The sequence below is a fragment of the Xenopus tropicalis genome, chromosome 5 (assembly GCF_000004195.4).
Source record: "Xenopus tropicalis strain Nigerian chromosome 5, UCB_Xtro_10.0, whole genome shotgun sequence".
NCBI lineage: Eukaryota > Metazoa > Chordata > Amphibia > Anura > Pipidae > Xenopus > Xenopus tropicalis.
Window position 1 is genome coordinate 72,068,904 of NC_030681.2, and position 20,505 is coordinate 72,089,408.

The following is a 20,505-nucleotide window of genomic DNA, read 5'->3' on the forward strand; positions in this document are numbered from 1 at the left end:
GAAATATTTAATTATTTTACATGTCTACAAATTATAGTAATGTAAACTATCTTAGCAGGAATAAGTTAAGATTCTAGTTATTTGTCTGACTGGCAGAGACATCAGCCAACTCAGTCATCTGTGATAATCTAGTTCTGGCATTCTAAACTCATTAATTACCCTTTACTAATTTGTGTATAATTGCGTAAGGCCTCAAAATACCAGGACCAGGTTATTTATCTGATTGCCTGGAGGCAGGGAGTTGATTATTCTGGAAAATTAGGCTTTAAAGTTTTACACTGAATGAAGCTATAGTAATATCTGAAATGTCTACAGTATACAGCCTATGGCTGTTTCAACTGCTGTAATCTGCCAAGTCAGCCAGTCAGAAAGGGCTTCAAATGTAAGTGAAAGCCACCAAAGAGTGTGAGTATTTAAAGGTATTAATAATTGTGATATTGTGGTGGCCAGTACATGTATAGGCAGCCAATTTCCAGCCACCACCTGCTACAAACAAGTGTCATAAATAAAACTGGTAGAGGATCCTGGGATTTGTGAAGTGGTTCATGCTCTATTCCTGCACTAGAGAGACTCCCATGAAAATGTTTGATTACTTACAGGAACAGCAGGGTGCAACATTAGTCCATAATGAATACTCTTGCCAGACTCATTCACCTTAGCAACCCCTCCTCCTGTGCCATGCCACTTTGTCAATCCCTGGACTGGCTTCCTCTACCATCCAGAATAAAATTCACTAATGACCCTCACAAATACTGATGAGTGAATTTTCCCCCTTTGCTCCGCGAAAAAATGGCATCCTTTTTTTTGTGCCCATTGGATTCTATGGGTGTTTTTGAGGCAAAACCTTGCAAAAAACTTTTGTCATTCATATTCATAACAGTTCATAACTCTGCCTCACCCTATAAAACTCTGAACTTATCTCTATATACTCCACAAACCACTTGTTAAGATTCTCTGCTGACCTGCTACTCAACTCCTTATTACCTCCTCACACACTCACATTTGCAAAGGCTGCACTCCTTCTCTGGGACTGGCTTCCACATTCTGTACAACTTTTTTTTAAAAACACATTTATTTAGAGAAGCTTACCATTATTTGGTTTAGCATAAGTTAAGTGTGCTGCTAAATGCAATACCCTGTGCTACTCACCTTGCTTAATTCTGATCTTGCCCATTCCTGCACCTTGTGTCTCAACCCCTTCTCCTTATAGATTGTGAGCTCTTTGGGACAGCAGAGCCTGAACTAGGGAAGGCAGAAGATGCATGTGCCTATGGTGCAAAAGTGAGGAGGTGCTAGGCAGCTGCCTCTATTGCCAACTCCTAGTCCAGGATCTCTTACCCCTAATGCTGATTTCCTGGCGCTTGCCACTGCACAGCGTCTGCGCACCTTGCGTGCTGCGCTCCCCCTCTACAACGTCCCATGATGAGGGAAGGAGTGAGGCTGAGGAGGCCGGCCTAAAGCGCTCGCTCAGCTTTGCCCACCTCTGTTGGACAGGGCCATCTTCACCTATTGCATCAGTTATTGGTCTCTGTCAGGATCAGCCAGGATTCGAACACCACTTGGGGTGTTCCTGACAGCATGCATTTGCCTCTATAGCCACTGGAGGCATTTTGGGCTCTGTCTGTTTCTTCTCTTGTCTCCTACTTTCTGTCCGCTCCCTTTCCTCCGCCCACATCATTAACCTCATGTGTTTCCCATCTCCTAATCTTCACCCTTTATAAGCCTTTCCCTGACCATTGCCCCTTGCTTGGTCATTAATTGTTTCTCGTGACCCTGCCTCCGTGTTCCCTGTTCCTGTGTCTATTCTTGTTCTCGCTGGTTCCAAGCTCCAGTTCCGTGTCCTGATCCTGCTTTCTGCCTTGTTCCTGTGCCCTTCCTAGTTCTGCCTTGATTTCCCGGTTCTGACCTTGGCCTGTCCTTGACTTCGCTTGACTGCCGCTTGCCCTGACCTTTTGCCTGTTTTGGATTCTGCCTCTGCCTGCCGTGTTATATATGCAGTGTGTATTTCCATTGTGTGCACTGTTACGTCACTAGTATTAAAGTTCTTCATTATCATCATGGCCTCTGACACCAGTTCTGTGACTTATGGTTACACTCCGGGTTACCCAGTCTTCAGGCTCCCACCTTCCTGGTACTCCATGGTGTCTCCTCAGGGAGATTGTGACAGTCTCTTTGTATTAATTCTGTATGTCCAATGTATAAACCCATTTATTCTACAGCACTGTGGAATATGTTGGTAAATACATGTTATTAGTAATAATAATAAAGTATTTCATATATGTACTGTGGCACCTCAGGTCATTTTGGGGTATCTTACACTAAAGGCCGAGCTTTATATAAATGGGTATGTTACCTGTGGGCATCTCATGGCAGAAGCATCCCTAAGCAGATAATGAAAATCTTATATTTTTTTTTAGTGTAGTTTAATTCTAAGATTACTAGAGCCACAGTTTTAAAACAGCTTTGCTTCAAGGAAATCACAAAATCTGCCTACTGTGCCCAAATAAGTAGACTAGAAAAATAATGATTGCTTTCTCAAATGAAATAAATGCTATAAAGGCAAAACACAAATATATGGAAACTTGCGTGTCTGTGTTTTGTTTTTCTTTGGACCGAACTTACATAAATCATCTCATTTCCTGATCTCTGAGACGCTACTAGGAGCCAACAACAGTTGTTTTGAATTTACACATTTAAGTTTATTGGTTCAACACAATTTTGGACAGGACTGACAAAAAGGAACTCATGAACAGTCCAACAACACGAGTTGATGTATATTCTACTATAAAAAAGTGTCATAGCACTGACAGTCTCAAACTTGCTTTAGCTAGTAATATCCAGTTCCAAGCTCAGGTTGAGAGAAGGGTCAGGGAAGCAGTAATGAAACATGCTCAAACTAGTAACTTTCCAGATGCCATCAGGAATTCCTTCCTATTTCATTTTGGAATCATTAAGATGTTTTTTCTTTCGTGGCTTGTATGTATGTGTATATACTGTATATATACTACTGCATATATATATATATACTGTATGTATCTGGGTGTATATACCTGTATATATATATATATATACATATACACAGAGGTGTTCCCCTGCATAGGCTGATCCTAAACATTTAACATTCATAAATATTGGAATTCTCCTAAACTACAGACCTAGCATCTCCAAACACATAAATGAATATTAGACAAATTTGCAAAAGTCAGCAACGTATGCCAATTTTAAATAAGAAACATTGTTTATGAATGTAAAAAATCCATCCAGATATACCAGCACCTAGAATTATGATTAACTGGTCCGATGATGCCTGGAATCTATAAACGTTGAGTAGGAAATTGGCTAAAACTTTATTTAGACTCTGTTGAGGAATTACTGGCTGCTGCACATATCAAAGTTCTAGAACAAAATCATTAGTTTACCTTATATATTTGACAGTATTAAAAAGTTTAATTTATAAACAAATTCTTCTAGTATGAAATTAAAGGCATTATGGGGACAAATTTTGCATTATGAATATTTTTCCTGTAAATACGTGCAGAGCATATATGTGTGGATCAGTGCTTAAACATATTCTGCAATTATTTATTATAATTCTTATTAAATGTATTTTATTTCTTTATATGCCATTCTCTCAGCCTCTACAATGGTTTCCACTACCTTTCAGGATAAAATTCAAACCAATGCCCCTGACGTTCAAAGCAATTCTGCCCATTCTATATATCTGAACTTATCTCCACCAAATAGTTTTTTATACTTCTACCATTCTATTGCTCAACACCTCTCTCATTATCTCTTCACATAAATGCATTTAAGACTTAGCTAAGGCTGCACCCCTTCTATCACCTATTACATTCCATAATAATTTCTTGTAGTCTCTCTACCTTTAAACAATCTCTCAAAACGAATGCAGAACAAAACTTGCTAATTTCTCTTCTCCATGCACTTTGCAAAGCTACCCCCCCCCCCCCCAAAGATACAGTATTGTTAAGGCTTTTTTTTTAGCTTTGCAATAGCATATACTTTGCTCTACCTTTCGAGAAGCTTACACTTATCTAGCCTGCCATTCCTTCAGTTTACGCTATATGCTTCTACCACCTGCTAAATGCAATGCTCAATATCACATTTCTCAATTTTCTTACTCATGTCTATTCCCACAACTTTTAGATTGTCAGCTATATTGAGCAAGGCCCTTCTTAACTCATGTACCAGTCAATATGTATATGTAATCTTTATATTCAATATAGACACCCATGTAATATGTTAGCCACTTTATAAACATGTGTTAATAACACATACATACATTTTAACCTCATCCTATAGTCACTTTAAAAGTAATAAGCTTAGCTCAAGTAATAGAAATCATAAGGTTGGAACCAGGACTAGCAACAAATAACATTTACAGGTACTGGGTAACATCTAATGGTCATACACATGAAAGCAGGCGTCTTTTCATAGTATTACTTTTTTTGGAATTAAAATCTTAGTTGTCTGTTGATCACACCATTTTAGTCTGTTTATACTGACTTCTTAGAACACTTTACTAGCCTGTTTTTCAATATAATGAAACAAGTGACTGACACCTGACCAAAACAGTATTGGCATCACAGCAAAATTTGCTGTTCTGCAAATACTCATTCCTGTCATTACTATTTTTTCCTGTACCCACCCATACTCCTCAATACATTGGGGCACATTTACTTATCCACGAATGCTCCGAGCGTTCGTTCGATCAGTCCAATCGTATTCTCCGCATTTTTAACGTATTTTGTACGCTTGCGCGACTTTTTCATATTTTGAGCGAAAATTTTGTGACTTTCGGATTACGATACGATATTATCGTGACTAATATGATTTTTTCATAAGCATTTTCGTGATATTTGCGATCTTCAGAAATTTTCGTTTCCAATCCGAATTTTTCCCATTCAGGATTAGAACTCGTGTTTTGATAAATCTGCCCCATTGTGTTAGCCACTTTTTTCATTTGATGTGAGATGTAATTATTTGTGCTTGTGGGACTTGCTTTTGTATCAGAGCTGGTTATGGTTATTTCTGACATGTGAAGAAAATTGGCTAGTATTATCCAGCCCATATATTTTCAGTTTTGCTGTAGAGACTGCTCTGGGAAACATCCCAGAAAATATATAAATATGTATAGTGATATACATAAAGCAAAACACATGGCAAAGTTGTGATATCATTCACAGGAAGTAGCAAACATGAGAAAGACGCTTCAGTTAATAAAATGAAAAAGAAAAGCAAAGTGAATTAGCTAACCAATAAAATTTCAGCAGCTAAGCAAGCATACTATTTATCATTTGTATAGAGTTTGAGCCACACCTGGAGAAGCTAGCTAACAAAGCATCAACATTAGTGATGCCTCTTTTGGCAGGCATGGATTTGTGTAAACAAAATTGAGTGCTTAAAAAAAAGTTGTGTGGTAGGAGTGAGAAAAAATACCCATAGACTTTAATACACTTGGAGTGAGAAAAAAAAAGCTACACGCTTAAAAAAGCCGTGTGGCAGCATTTCACAATTTTACATTTCATGAATTTTTAAGCAATTTTGCAAAATTTTCAGCAAATCAAAAAAGCACAGATTTACCCATCACTACTCAACATTAAACTATCCAGCATACATTTTATAAAAATGAAGTATTGTGTAGAGTGTGAGTGTTATCTGGCCGTCTATGAAACAAGATGGCAGCCTTAGAACCTTCCACCAGGTTACATGGCACATGCATTATTTTTAATATAGTATATTTATTAGCATTTAGATTTCCTGAACAGATTATTAAAAGTGTTATTAAGTTCACATTAAAAGGAAATAGTTTTTGCCCATTATTCTTCTGCTAGATTTATTGACTTTTATAAAATACTTTGCTTAATTTAGATACTACACACTCAGGAGAAATTGGCACGAAGAAAAAAGTAAAAAGACTTTTGAGTTTTCAGAGATATTTTCATGCATCAAGGCTTCTGCGAGGAATTGTGCCACAAGCTTCTCTGCACTTGTTGGATGAGGACTATCTTGGACAGGCACGGGTAAGGCTCAACAATGTAAATTATACAGAATATCTCTTAGTTTGCAGTAAATTATATATCAACCACCTGGACCCAATGTTGGAGAATACATAAACAAGAGGCTATGCTGCCTTTGGTATATCAAGACTAGGAAGGCAATAGTGGGTCTATTTATCATGATGGTCTATTAACCTTTTCTTTTTCAGTTATTTCACCACATTTCTTCATTAGTGAATTAGTAAATGATTAGTCAATTAATATATGAAAAAATAGTTATAAATTATCAAAGTGAATCAAAACTTTGAGGAACTACTCAGCAACAGTCCTGATCCTGGAAACAAAATGAAATTTCCAGTGAATATTCATTTTGCCTTATAAAAAAAGGACAAAACATATTCAGTTACATAGATTTATTATGTTGCGTAAAACAACAAAAATTATAAAAATTTTATGCTGTCCGAACACCAGATTTGAAGCTGTTATTTTACGCTGCTTCAGACCTTGTGTAAGTAAGAACCTGTGGAAGTCACTCCTAGAAAAAAAACAACACAGTTTTGATTTACGCAGCCAAGCTTGGTGATGTGTTGTGAATTTTGTTGCTGTTTTTTTACACCACATAATGAATCTGCCCCTATATTGCTTATTAAAACTTCTTAAAACTTCTTCAAAAAGGACTTGGAGAGTGTACATGCTCTTCTCTTGTGCTCTGGTAAAAGGGGCAGAGCAAGGCATGAATACAGTGCTGCTAAATGGAAACAACTCTGTGCTGAGGGCAGCACAGGGCCATGCACTCTATTCTTATTCTATAATTCTAACTGCAATTGGATGTGATTTACTTACTTACAAGTTATTCTCAAGTTTTTATTAGCAGGGTAGACTGGTATGACTACATGGGGTCATCCTTAGATAGGTGAGGCAATAAACTCATATACTGAGAATTATATTTACATACTGATTTGAAAATGCAATTTTTTTACAGCATATGCTGTCTAAAGTGGGGATGTGGAATTTTGACATCTTCCTGTTTGATCGCCTGACAAATGGTAAGTTCAAAGAATGCACAGTATACTATAATATGCACATGAAATATGAAGAACAGATGGAAGCCCGTTATCCAGAAACCTCTGAAATTACTGTTTTATTTAAATAAACAAGTCTTAATTTTTAGCCAAAAGCAAAGACACAAGATACTAAGCTTGCACATGAAAAAAAAAAAACTCTCTTAACTTCAGGCTTATTAAGTCTAAACATATTAGTGTATGTATATAAAGTGTTGGAAAACAACATGTGCATGTGCATAACAAAATACAAATCCAGAAAGCATAAACTAATACAGGGGCCATGGAAGATTACTCTACCGCGGGGGAGATGGGGGGGGGGGGGGTAAGTTTTGGTATAACTTGTGCAATACCTTAAAAAATTGCATCTAGTACAACATGTAACAGGAAAAAACATTTACATCAGTTATGCTCATAGTAATTGTGCCCTAGCACAGTATAAGCAATATAGAGTGTATTTATCTATCCAATCATATTGCTCCAGTGTTCTCTCTTTTAATATTTGTAAAGAAAGTAAAAATACTTCAAAACCCCCATCCATATCAGCAAATTTATATACACACCTGTCTTAGTTTTATAAAGTGTTTGATGCACCTATATTGCTTTTGTATTAATCTAGAACTGGAAACTAAATGTTTAAGGTTGGTCAAGCTGCTATAATTCTCTTATTAGTTCTGTTGCATAATGGTTCTTGCTTATTGGTTCTTGAGTATTGGTAGAAAGTGACTGACAGGATGTGGTGAAAATTCTGATATGCCACTGATATGAAATGAGGCAGCATGGTTCCATAATGACAATCTGACGTTGAACAATGTCGATTCAGGATAGATTAACCAAGTAAGCTGTTACCGCAGTGTTTGTTATAATCCTGGTTTAAGAATGCATTACATAACATAGATGTAATCAGCTTCAAACTGTCAACAGATGGTGAGAGTTTAAAACAGAAATTAATCATAGAGAATTATGAATATGCTCAATTAGTAATCATGTGCTTTTTATGGGCCAACATCAATTATAAACCAATTATGGGTTACGATTACATTAAGGACTGTCTAGAGGTCTCATCTTCCTTTAGTAATAACATGAAAGCCGGCATATCAGGTAACAGCATCCCTGATAATATAAACTAAGCAGGTCTCTTTCGAAGTTAAAACATTAAACCAAATGACAGATTTTTTGATTCAAATGTAAAATCAAATCCATGTGAAATATAAAGACTTTTTATTGGCTAGCACATTCTTACAGAAAAACAGATGCACTTTCAATCAGGTAGCTCCTGTTAAAAGCTATTGATGGAGGAAAAATAAAGGAACCACTGTGTACACCCTATCTAAAGCAATCCTATGATTAATCATGTACAACTTCCTATATGCAGATTTAGGGTTTAACGTTTTCTTGCGAGAATGTGAAGCACAATAGTTTAGTAGTTTAAAGTAGTTTAGTATGCACTCAGAACATTTGTATACCAACACCACAGAAGAACATCTGTGCCCTTTAGTACATGTTTTGGACCTGTTATACAGAATGCGCAGGGCTTTGGGCTAAGGGTTTGGATAAGGGTTCTTTCTGTAATTTGAACCACAATACCTGCTAAAACATTAAATAAACCCAATAGGATTGTTTTCCCTCCAGTAAGAATTAATTATAGCTTAGTTGGGATCAATTACAAATCATTTTTAAAAATTTGAATTTGCTTAAAACGGAATATATGGGAGATGGCCATCCTGTAGTTTGGAGTTTTCTGGATAATGGGTTTCCCGATAATGGATCCTATACCTGTAACAGAGAAATACCTGAAGATAATGCATATACACTGTAATGTACAGGGAATGGTGGCAACGATTTTGGCAAAGTGCTACCCTGAACAAATAGAAACTCTTCAAAATCTGTAATAAAAACACTTCCTTTTAAGGGCCCTGGCACACGGGGAGATTAGTCGCCCGTGACAAATTTCCCTTGTCACGGGCGACTAATCTCCCCGAACTACCATCCCACCGGCAAAAATGTAAGTCGCTGGTGGGATGGCACACGCTGCGCAGGTGATTAGTCGCCCGTGACAAGGGAGATTTGTCGCGGGCGACTAATCTCCCCGTGTGCCAGAGCCCTAAGGTTAGTAAATATTGATTTTTGTTAGTATTGGTAATTTCATGAGAAAGAAGACAGAATACTGCATTATAAATGAATTCATTATTGAATGAATGAAAGGTTTTTTTGTGTTTGGCACGGCTTGTTTTATTTATTGGTTCCCAGATAGTGTTTGATAGCGTCAAAAGTCTTTACAGTGAAAATGCCAGAACTGACAAAGGTAAACAATTCCAGCTTACCTGGGGGTCTCAGACGGATAAGAGCAGTTCTAAAGCTAGATTTCTCCTTGCAGGGAAATAGTTTATGATCTCAAAAAACAGACAATAAAGAAAACAGAATAATACTTGTCTCACCCCAACTGTTGAGATATATACTGTATATATATTTCCTAGAATAATCCAACAATAAGTCACTAACATTTAACATGACTTAAGCAGCTGGCAACAGCTGTTATCACACTGCGCACAAGGTTTAAAATTGTTCCTCGTTATTGTTTGCTTGCTGTCTCACAATCATTTATCCATTTATTAAAACTGGCATTGGCCTTTAGGGGGGCCTGGAACCATTTACTGGGGAGGCCCAGTCTGAAGGCCAGTTATGGTTTCAGAGGTCCTAAAAGCCTAGCCACAATGAGATTTGATGTGCTAAAAGCCCTGTTACAATGAGATTTGAGGTGAATATATTATGAACTATGAATGCATTTATAAAGAAGCAGGATTTTTTTTAATTTTTAATCTTGTTATGAACGTAGACAGAAAAAGACCAAACACTATTCAGTTACCTTAAACTGGAACTGATCACAGCATCTTCAAAGAAATATAAGAGAAATTCCAACCATCCCTTCAATTCTCTGCCTTTATTTTCTAACCTTTTGAATATTCAAAGCTACTTGTTCATTTATTGCTATTAGCAGATACAAGTAAACAGTGACTGCTTAACTATAAGTCGTAAACCTTGATAGCATACAGTATATATGTTAACAGCAATTAATTTTACTTTTGAAACACTGTTGAAATAAGTGAAAACAAGAACTTCAAGGTCAGATGTCCCTAAAGTCTATAGCATGATATTACATATACTGTGCTGTCTTTGGTTAGAGTCTAGTTTCCACCAAGTGCTGAACACAGATCAGCTAGTATTCAGAGAAAATGTGAGTAACTCACTTTCACGTAACCTCTAGGAACTATTTATTAATGGGTGCTATTTGTTAGTTGCAAGTGGTAAGCATAGAGTTTTCAGATATAGTGAATGTTCGACAGGGCTGCCTTAAGGGCAGCACAGGCAGATATAAGTTGCCGATTCGAGTCCTTTAGATGAATTTGACAGCTTATCTGCTATGTGTATGGGCTCCCCCAATGAGCCTCCCTGATCAATTTTTGGCTTAAAATTGGCCAGGTGTCGACTGAGAAGCTTTGATTTTCCCTTTGGTCAGGGACTGCATCTGCTCATTCATGCAGTCCTCAGCCCATCGGCGCTTATGCCTGTCGTAATTCGATTGAATTAGCCTAATATCGCCCACCTTAGGTTGGCATATTGGGGGAAGATCTGCTCATTTGACAAGGTCTTTAGATTAAACACCTGTATGTCACATCTATACGTATATGGTAAGTTTCATAAGTATATTTCATTTTTCTTCCAGGTAACAGCTTAGTTACATTACTGTGTCATTTGTTCAATGTGCATGGGCTTATTCATCACTTTCAGCTTGACATGGTCAAATTACACAGGTTTTTAGGTGAGTACCATGTTTGTTCTTGGCTAATTTTGCATTATGAAATGTTGATACCCATAGCAGATTTGTCATCATAACCAGAATAGATCATAGTAAGTACCAGGCTTATTAATAAGCTGTTGGCTAATTTTGTATTTCGATATATAGCTACCTTTAGCAGATTTGTTATCATGACTGGAATAGAACACGGAGTCCAAGTGGGTTTAGTCATACCAATTGTCAATTTAATAAACACCACTAAAATATAATACACTTTTAAGCAGTCTCTCTAACCCTGTTGTCTTTGTCTTGAGATTTTATCAAAATATTTTTATCTTGCAAAAATTATGTTAAATAACCCAGGACACATGCATGTTGAAATCATTATTGGGTCTGCTGCCAAACTAATACACAAAGAACCATAAAGATGTAATTCTGGGACTATTGAGCTTCTTTCTCATAATACTGGAAATCACAATATACCTTAGCTTTCCTAAACCATTTTATTTGCAAAAAAACTTGGCTACATATGGGGTGGGGGGTTGTATTAGTGTAATTAAGTGGTTGGCTCCACTGGTCCCAGCCAATAGGTTACATTGCTTGGTGGAAGGTGGAAATTAACTAGTTGTAGTTTCCTCTGCTGGTTGACAGCATTTTGCAGATGGACATTTGTGCCTATTCAACACTCCCATATTTCATAGGCCTAAACCTGATGTGATCTACAGTATGACAACAATAAAATGACAAAAAAACATGAAACTAACCCCAGATTAAAAAGCAGGAAATGTGATATTTGTTGAAAGAATTATTTCTAGTTTATGTTTACATTCATTCTATAAAGTATCTACAGCTTGGAAAGTGACATTTGTATTTTTTGTATTCTAAGACTCCTCTGTAAATATCACATAGTTTAAAAAGTGCATGCAACAATTAATCTTTTGTCTTCATTTTTTAGTAATGGTTCAAGAAGATTACCATAGCCAAAACCCATATCACAATGCTGTCCATGCTGCAGACGTCACACAAGCTATGCACTGCTACTTGAAAGAGCCAAAGGTACATATTAGAATCTCTATGCTTCCTATTTGTGAATGCAATTAAGCTCTTATATGTACTGATATGTTTGGGTTTAAACATTAAAGTATTTTGTTCATGCTTCATCCATAGTTTTGTCCACAATGCACCTTGCTGTCCTAGAGTTTTATCTGCCAGGATCTGTGATATGTGGGTATCCCCTGGTTCTCACTTTCCTGGGACTTCATTTATGACAAATTTCAGGTGGTTTTGGGTCCTGAGAGTTCAGTTTGTATATACTATGGTTAGGGGGTTATGCAGTGTCGGACTGGCCCACCAGGATACCAGGAAAACGCCGGGTGGGTCCAGGTGTAAGTGGGCCCTCCTGCTCCTGACCATTTGGTCTATTTCATGGTCATTCCCTATTTTGAATGGGAACAAAGAGGAGGAATAACTTAAAGAAGAATAGTTGCTAGCATACAAATAAAAGAGACTAGGAGAATAAAAAGGGTGAGTGAGGAAAGAAGGAAAAATAGTTTGTAAAGCGCGCCTAGGGTCTAAGGTTTTTGGTGAGCCCCTGGGTTCCCAGTCCGACTCTGGGGTTATGGGTGAACAACTCTTGTATATGGGGTCTATATACAAGGGTACATGGTATAAACACACTCATGCCTCTTTAATTCTAGGCCATAAGCCCTGCTACTGTAATTTTAGCAGTACAAAATACTATACTTGGAATTGAATAATGCTGTGACAGCCAGGGCACAATGGAGCCTTAAACAAGGTAGAACCTCTATAACATTAAAATAAGCTACAGAAAAGAAAATACAGGTAAATGACCTGTATCCAGAATGCTCAAAAATATTTAAACATTAATTAAACCCATTAGGATAATTTTGCCTCCGATAAGGATTAATTACATCTTAGTTAGGATCACGTACTGTTTTATTATTAAATAGAATGAGGTAATACATTTTAAAAATTTGTTATATATGCATATAATAGAGTCTATAGGAGATGGCCTACCATAATTTGGAGCTTTCTGGATAATGGGTTTCCAAATAACGGACCTTGTAATAGGAAAATAATTAAGCATTGACTGTAGGAAACCTTATGTTATGCAATCCATAACAGTTGGAAAATTCCTGCTATATATATATATTTATAGACTGTGCTGATGTTGTATATGTCTTTCTGTGTAACTGAGCTTTTGAAATTCACATGTTTTAAAACATTTGTGATTTGCATTACTTGAGGCTTAATTATGACCTCTCGTCTTATCCATAATAGCTTGCCAGTTTTCTTACACCATTGGACATCATGCTTGGGCTATTAGCAGCAGCAGCACACGATGTTGACCACCCAGGGGTTAACCAGCCATTTTTAATAAAAACCAAACATCACCTTGCAAGCTTGTATCAGGTAAGTTGTGTTATTTTATAACCTAGGTGTCTGAACAAAAAAGTTATTTTCTCTCCAGGCAATTGAAGGATTTTAGTGATTAAATGATATATACTAGGACAGTGATCCCAAACCAGTGGCTCGGGAGCAACATGTTGCTCCCAGTGGTCTCAAAGTAAGTGCTTATATTTCATTTTCTAGCTTGGAGACAAGTTTTGGTTGCATAAAACCCAGTGTAAAGCCAAACAGAGCCTTCTGTAGGCTGTCAGTCCACATAGGGCCTACCAAATAGCCAATCATAGCTCTTCTTTGGCACCCTCTGAACTTTTTTCATACTTGCGTTGCTCCCCAGCACTTTTTCCATTTGAATGAGGCTCATGGGTATAAAAGTTTGGGGACCCCTGTACTAGGATATATAGGATATTTGTATTTGTTAATAATAAACATTGGAGCAATGAAAAGTTTATGAAAAACGTTTGTGCCTATTTGCATTCTGTTTAAGGTAAAATACTGTATCCATAAAATGCCCTAAACAGAGCATATAGGATTAAGATTAAGATTTTGCTAATTTTTAATACAAAGAGGAGTTGACATTACTTAGTAATAGAGAACATTTTACACCACCAAAAAGGAAGAACAGATATGCAAGCTGAAACGAAGAACAAGTTCTATGAATTGAATAGAAGAGCAATGAACAAATTGTTTTGGCAGGAATGTGTTCACAGCCAAATTCAGCATTTCGCCATTGGTGAAGTCTTTCACAAAAGTGCCGCAAAAATTTGCTGCAACAAAAAATTTGCAGAGTGATGAAAACGTCACAGTCATGTCTAAAAGGTTGGGTAGCAGCAAATAAGTTGCCGTTGCATCAGAAAAATCAGGGTTGTGGCAAATAGAGTCACATCAAAAAATTTGCAGTCGTGGCAAGTCACGCTTGCATCAAAAAATTCACAGTTGTATTAAAAAAAGTTGCGAACGGCAAAAAAGTCATACAGTAGCCGCATTTCATGAATTTTTCACTGTTTCGTCAATTGTTTTAGCAGTTTAGCAAATTTTTCAATGAAACAAGACAGATTAGCTCATCACTAGATTAGACAACATATGTAACAAATATAATAGATAGATATGAACACCACTGACAAATACAAAACATACTTTTTAGTTAGGGGGCAGCCTAAGTAGGCCTAGAACTTCTGTGGTTGAGATAGAAAATTAATCTAGAGTTAATCTGAGCCCACAGATTTCTGTTTGACTGGAATCTTAGATATAGAAAATTGAAGTCCTTGGATCAGATAAAGTATTGACCAGCCACTCCAAGTAGAATGAAAAACTGAATAAAAGATAAGCACCAAAGTAGTCCAAAGTGTTCTAGGCTTTCCCCAGTACCTTGCTTTCCTTGTGGTGGAAATTTATTTTCTTCCTACTATATTTAAATATTTGGGTTGAAAATTTCTATTTTTACAGTTTTATTTATTTTTAATCTCATTTAATTTATGCTACTTATTGTACTGCCTTTCCTCAATAGAACACATCCGTGTTAGAGAACCATCACTGGAGGTCCACTGTTGGAATGCTGAGGGAATCAAGGCTCTTAGCTCACCTGCCAAAGGAAATGACGTAAGTGATATTACACATGGTGTTCATTATAATAATTGTTTATTTATAAAGTTATCATTTCCCATTGTGGTTTGTTTATTAACTTCAAGCATTTTCCACTACATTCTAATCTAATCTAGATGAAGAAAAATAAACCATAACCTACAGATGGGTTTTATTTATGCATCTAGTGTTCAGAGTCAAACATTTATGGCAATGAACTGATTGGTGAATTATGAGCACCATATGTCAGGTGCATCCATCCACACCAATCTTAAGACAGAAATAGGAGTTTAGTGTTCCTTCCTTGCTTGTGATCATTGAGCATAGAATACAGTTTCCATCATATGTTGTTTATAGCACCCATATTGGTTTTAGCATACAGTCACAGACTCATATTGCATTTTTTCTTGATTGCAGAAAGGTATTCACGATACATTTAGGACAAGGTAGTGCCTTGTAGTACTTTATGACAGATATTCTAGATATATTTATAACACGAGTCACAAAATATTTCTCGCAATATTCATTGATAACCACCTGTATAAATGATTTTGGGTTTGCGCCACTGCAGCCTGGAGAAGGTTTAATAAAATTCAATAACTGAGAGTAGAGAATGGAAGAGAATACAGGAGCCAGATCCCCAATAATTTTGTGAGCTCATTAGGTATCTTATGTAACAAAAATTGTAAACCATACCTTAATTAAGGTTAAGAAAATTAAGTGGTGAAATTATTCATTAATAACAATAATAGTCAATTATACATCTTAATTAGTCATATAAAAGTCCTTTATTGGTACTGATTTTTTTAAAATGTACATATGTCTAATGTGGTTGCTGTTAATTTACCAGAGCTTGTTCTGTATGCTTAAACAAGTCATGGTAACCACCATATGTAATAAAAGGCACTAAGTTTGCCCAGGAGCAATAACCCATCAACAACCCAGCAATAGTAGTTAGTGACCAGTAAATGCTACCTGCTGATTGGTTGCTATGGGTTACTGCTTCTGGGCAAACTTAGTGCCTTTTATTATATACCCCTAATGTAGTGCCGTCTCTATGTTTCTGCTGTGGCATGTAACCATTAAATGTTTCGATTTCAGACAGGATATTGAACAACAGTTGGGCTCTTTAATACTGTCAACGGACATCAATCGTCAGAATGAGTTCCTTAGTCGTTTGAAAGATCACCTGAACAACAAAGATCTCTGCTTGGAGGATACAGAGCACCGGCACTTCATGTTGCAGGTAACAGTGATTCCTATTGTTTAGAGATGACTACCTTAGGAAGAACAAGGATCTGCTGGGACATGAATGGATAAAAAAACACTTGCAAATTTAACCTTGTCCTAGGGACCTGTTGCTTCTGTCACTATTGCATATCAGACTCATTTCCTTAACAGATAGTATTAAAACTAGAACATGGTAAGATGCCTTACCATGAGTCAAACACAATTGATTACAGGTAGGTTGGCCCCCTAAAGAGCATGCCATACATCTTGCACTTGCTTCTACGCCTTGCCCAGCTACACCTTTGTTAATGTATCCTTTGCAAGGAGAACAGTGAAGCAAACTGTAAATCAAACTACATCAGTGCCTCGAGCAGACAATAAGTACAGGCACCTGTGAGACATCTCATCTGACAGTGTTTTTTTTACACATATTAATAATATTAATAAATTTGCCCTCAAAAGGTTTGTTGCATAATTGTCATTACTGCTTAAGTTGTAAATTTAAACAGTAACTTTAATTTCTCACCCTTACTCTGTGTAGATTGCTCTGAAGTGTGCTGACATTTGCAACCCATGCCGTGTCTGGGAACTGAGCAAGCAGTGGAGCGAAAGAGTCTGTGAAGAATTCTACAGACAAGGTTAGTATCTTGACACAAAACTTTGGGCTTCTCTCATGATGACAAAATATAAAGCATGATTTTGCAGTACTTTCCATTTTATTAACAAAGTTGCTCGCAGCTATACACAGCTTGCCCATTATGCCACTGCACTGTTTCACCATGCTCTGATGAATATAAACATTCAGCAAATTTGCTCCTGGGCAGTAACTCATAGCAACCAATCAAATGCTTGCTTCTATTGATCAACCTGCAGCGGGCTGATAAATCAGCCTTTGCCCACACATGCAGGAAACCCTGGAATCATTTGAAAGTGTAACTTCAAGAGCTTTTTTGGTATGCTGCTCCTACACATACAACTTGTGCCTAGTGAACTACACACTAATGGTGTTATTAATAGACCACAGCAGCATGCCAAAATAATGCCATTTACACTAAAAAGAAATTGCAGCACCATTTTCCAGTGCACCAATTTCACAAAACAGATTCTAGCTTGCATTCATATTGTTAAATAATATTATACTGCAAAAAACACCGACTTGTGGGTAAAAATAGGGTGATTTGTATTTGTTTTTGGGCAGTTTTGATAACCCTTTTTTTCTGAATGACTCATTAACATTTACTGTACTGCTGCTGGAAATGCATGTGGCTGATTTACCAAATGAAAGTCTCATGGGCTAAACAAAAATACTTTGAAACTATGAGCACCTAGTAAATACACCACACAGGGCTATATAATGTCATCTAAACTTAAGACATTACAGTGTAAAATGTGCCATATTTACAATGTCATTAATTTTAGACTTTGCTATAATATAGTAATCATCTCAATTCCTTCAGAATTCCATATCCAGCATAATAGTTGTACGTCAGCGAACTTCATAACTGTTTATTTTTTAGGAGAACTTGAACGAAAGCTTGGACTGGATATTAGCCCCTTGTGCAATCAGCAAAAGGATACTGTACCAAGTATACAAGTTGGTGAGTTCTCCTATTTATTATGTAGATACATTGTACATTAAAACACAATAATACATTCTATTTTAAAGTAAAAGGAAAGTTACAATCACTGGGGGGGCTGCTAAATGTTAGATACCAGTGCTCCCCAGTGATTATAATCACTTACCTAAAACCCTGGATCGGCGCTCCTGTTAGCAGAAAACTGCACCAACCTGGAGTTCATGCAACTGAGCGATCTTCTTCCTTCCCTGATCTGTCTTGGGAGTCTCATACACAAGCGAGTGCACAAATGCACACACACAGGGGCACGGTTGATAGGGTGATGCGGGAGGGTTGGTGAAAGAATAGGTACCTGCCTGGCACCCCCTCAACTTTGCGGCCTAGGCAGGTGCCTGACTACCCCTAGTTCCGGCCCTGGCTAACAGAAGCACCAGCCTGAGGTATTAGGCAAGTAATTTCAAACACTGTGGGGTGGCTAACATTTTGGCACTCCCCCAAGTGATTAGACCTTTTCTTCTCCTTTAACTTCCTAGCATTAGACAATTTTTCAAGTTTCTTAAAATTGCAATGAGTTTTCATGTTCTATTAGACTAGAAATTTTGTTCAGTGTGTGTGAAGATGTAAAGGTGCCCATACACCTTAAGATCCGCCCACTTGGCGATATCGCCAAGCGAGCAGATCTTCTCCCGATATCCCCCACCTACAGGTGGGCGATATCTGGAGAATCCAGTCTAATTCGGTCGTTTGGCCGATTTTAGGCCAGACATCAGTCAGGCAGGCCCGTCGGTAGTCCCCATACACGGACTGATTAGATGCCGAATCGGTCTAAGGGACCGATATCGGCAGCTAGAATTGGCCCGTGTATGGGGACCTTAACATTTTCTGTATCAAAGCAATGCCTCATGTTCTAATGCATATTTTTATCTTGTCTTATCTACAGGCTTCATAACATATATAGCTGAGCCCCTCTTTGTCGAGTGGGGCCACTTTACAGGGGACACACCATTATCTGTAAATATGCTAAACCATCTCAGGAAGAACAAGTCTAAGTGGAGAGCACTGCTACATAAGCAGCGCAGTAAAAGCAATGACCGTTTGGGACAAGGAACAGAGGACAAAGATGATAAAAAGCTCACAGAAGGTGGAGCCCCACAGTGACTATTTCAGACTCTTCTCTGTAGCATTTCTGGCCTTTCCTTTGCTTCTAACAATGAAGAATGGTTTTAAAAAGCTCAGGTGAGCTGCTGTTGGTTTTCACAGCAGTTGGGGTAAAGCAGGGTCAAAGAAAGTAGAAAAGGATTTAGGGTTGAGGTGGCCAATCATCTCTCCATATTCTGGTGTTCTGTTGTTTCACTCTCTCCAACTGTCTTATTTCTGTAAGAGTTAAACCAGCACGCCCTGATGGTCTTCATTTTATGCGGCCAGTGGATTTACATCTTGATACAGTGGCTTTGAACAATAGTCTTTGGACTTCGTATACTTTGACTAGCAGAGCTGTGGAAGAGACCGTTTCACTTCCTATAACTGCCCCATCACCTGGAGTGGTTTGCTTTTTTGTTTTGTGGAAGCAAACACCTTGAATAAAACCACAGAACAGACAAACACCAGCATTAACTGGACTCAGAAGTGATCAGTCTGAGAAATGAACTTTATTTTAATATGACCTGAAAGAATCAGTAAAAAAAGATATCATTTCTTCTTAAATTTTATATTCATAAAAGCTATTTGAAATATTTGAATTAAGCACTACCATAGAAGACAAGAGACTTTTTTTAATGCTTTAACACCACTTCGGATTCTGGTATTTTCGCTACTATGATGTGTAGTGCATTGAATTCTTCATAAAGAATGTGATGGCCATTTAAAAGTTGGTTGGAAATGTTCAACGTTCCAACCCATGGCTACTTTATGATTTTTAAGACTGAAGGTTTAAAGTTGTTATTGCAAATTGTGTATAGTCCCACTTGTATATTTTCTGTATATACTGAGCTTCTTACCCACATGCCAAAATAATGAAATGTTGAAGATCAGCTACCTGTACAAATATTGGCACTGTGAACAGAAAACTGTTACTTTTAACAAAAAAAATAGCTTTTGTAAATATGGTAAATAGATTATCTCTAATAGTGCTTTCATTTTCATATAAAGGCCTTAAATTTTAACCTATGTTTCAGTCATTGCATTTTCCTCATAAATCACCAATGCCTTTTGGTAAAACTCCAGAATTTATTAGACGTTAAAAAGAATCTGGCAGCAGTATTTCACTATGACTGCTAAATTTTTTCAGACCATCATTATTGCTGGAGGTGTCTTCATTAAATGACCATTCATTGTTGTACAGTAATCCTGTATAAAGGATCTCTGGATTTCAGTGGGATGATCTTAAATTCTATATTTTTCTGTAATGAGGTGTTAAATATTACCCAGGATACAAGAAAATGTCACTGTCACACAAGGTCACAATTTCAGCAGGGTAAGACCCTTGGGACATTTTGGGGCACCACCCCTTAATCAAGCATTACCCAGCCAGCAAGTATGTCAGTATAAGGTGCATCATAGTGCACCTTATGATGAAATACTATGATTACATTAGTATTAACTAAGAAGGAAGTTGCATGCTGGTTGGATTGGTGGCATTTGAATGGTAACTTGCGACTTTTGTATGCATGTATGTATGTATGTATTTTGGGGACTTGCTCAAGCTGGTAGTGGCAGACTAAATGCACTTTTCTCATTTTATTTTATCATCAGCAATTCAACAACAGTGTAACATACTTTTCTCAAACTCTCTGGTATTAAGGAGCCTCACTCCTCGG

At 37.2% G+C, this 20,505-nt stretch overlaps 1 protein-coding gene across 3 annotated transcripts in view; it reads left to right on the forward strand.

The window, feature by feature from the left end:
• Window positions 1-19,902, forward strand: part of pde7b (phosphodiesterase 7B) — a 145,845-nt gene extending 125,943 nt beyond the window's left edge. For 2 of the 3 annotated variants that reach the window (XM_031901412.1, XM_012962534.2), the window contains 10 exons: window positions 5,890-6,041; window positions 7,000-7,063; window positions 10,803-10,898; window positions 11,830-11,930; window positions 13,176-13,307; window positions 14,809-14,900; window positions 15,984-16,128; window positions 16,654-16,750; window positions 17,630-17,710; window positions 18,630-19,851. In XM_031901412.1, the coding sequence (XP_031757272.1) occupies window positions 5,890-6,041; window positions 7,000-7,063; window positions 10,803-10,898; window positions 11,830-11,930; window positions 13,176-13,307; window positions 14,809-14,900; window positions 15,984-16,128; window positions 16,654-16,750; window positions 17,630-17,710; window positions 18,630-18,847 (1,178 nt within the window). In that variant the 3' untranslated portion in view covers window positions 18,848-19,851. Of the gene's footprint in view, window positions 1-5,889; window positions 6,042-6,999; window positions 7,064-10,802; window positions 10,899-11,829; window positions 11,931-13,175; window positions 13,308-14,808; window positions 14,901-15,983; window positions 16,129-16,653; window positions 16,751-17,629; window positions 17,711-18,629 lie in introns of all 3 variants that reach the window. The other variant, NM_001097313.2, reaches the window with a different exon arrangement.
• The last annotated feature ends 603 nt before the right edge of the window (window positions 19,903-20,505 follow it).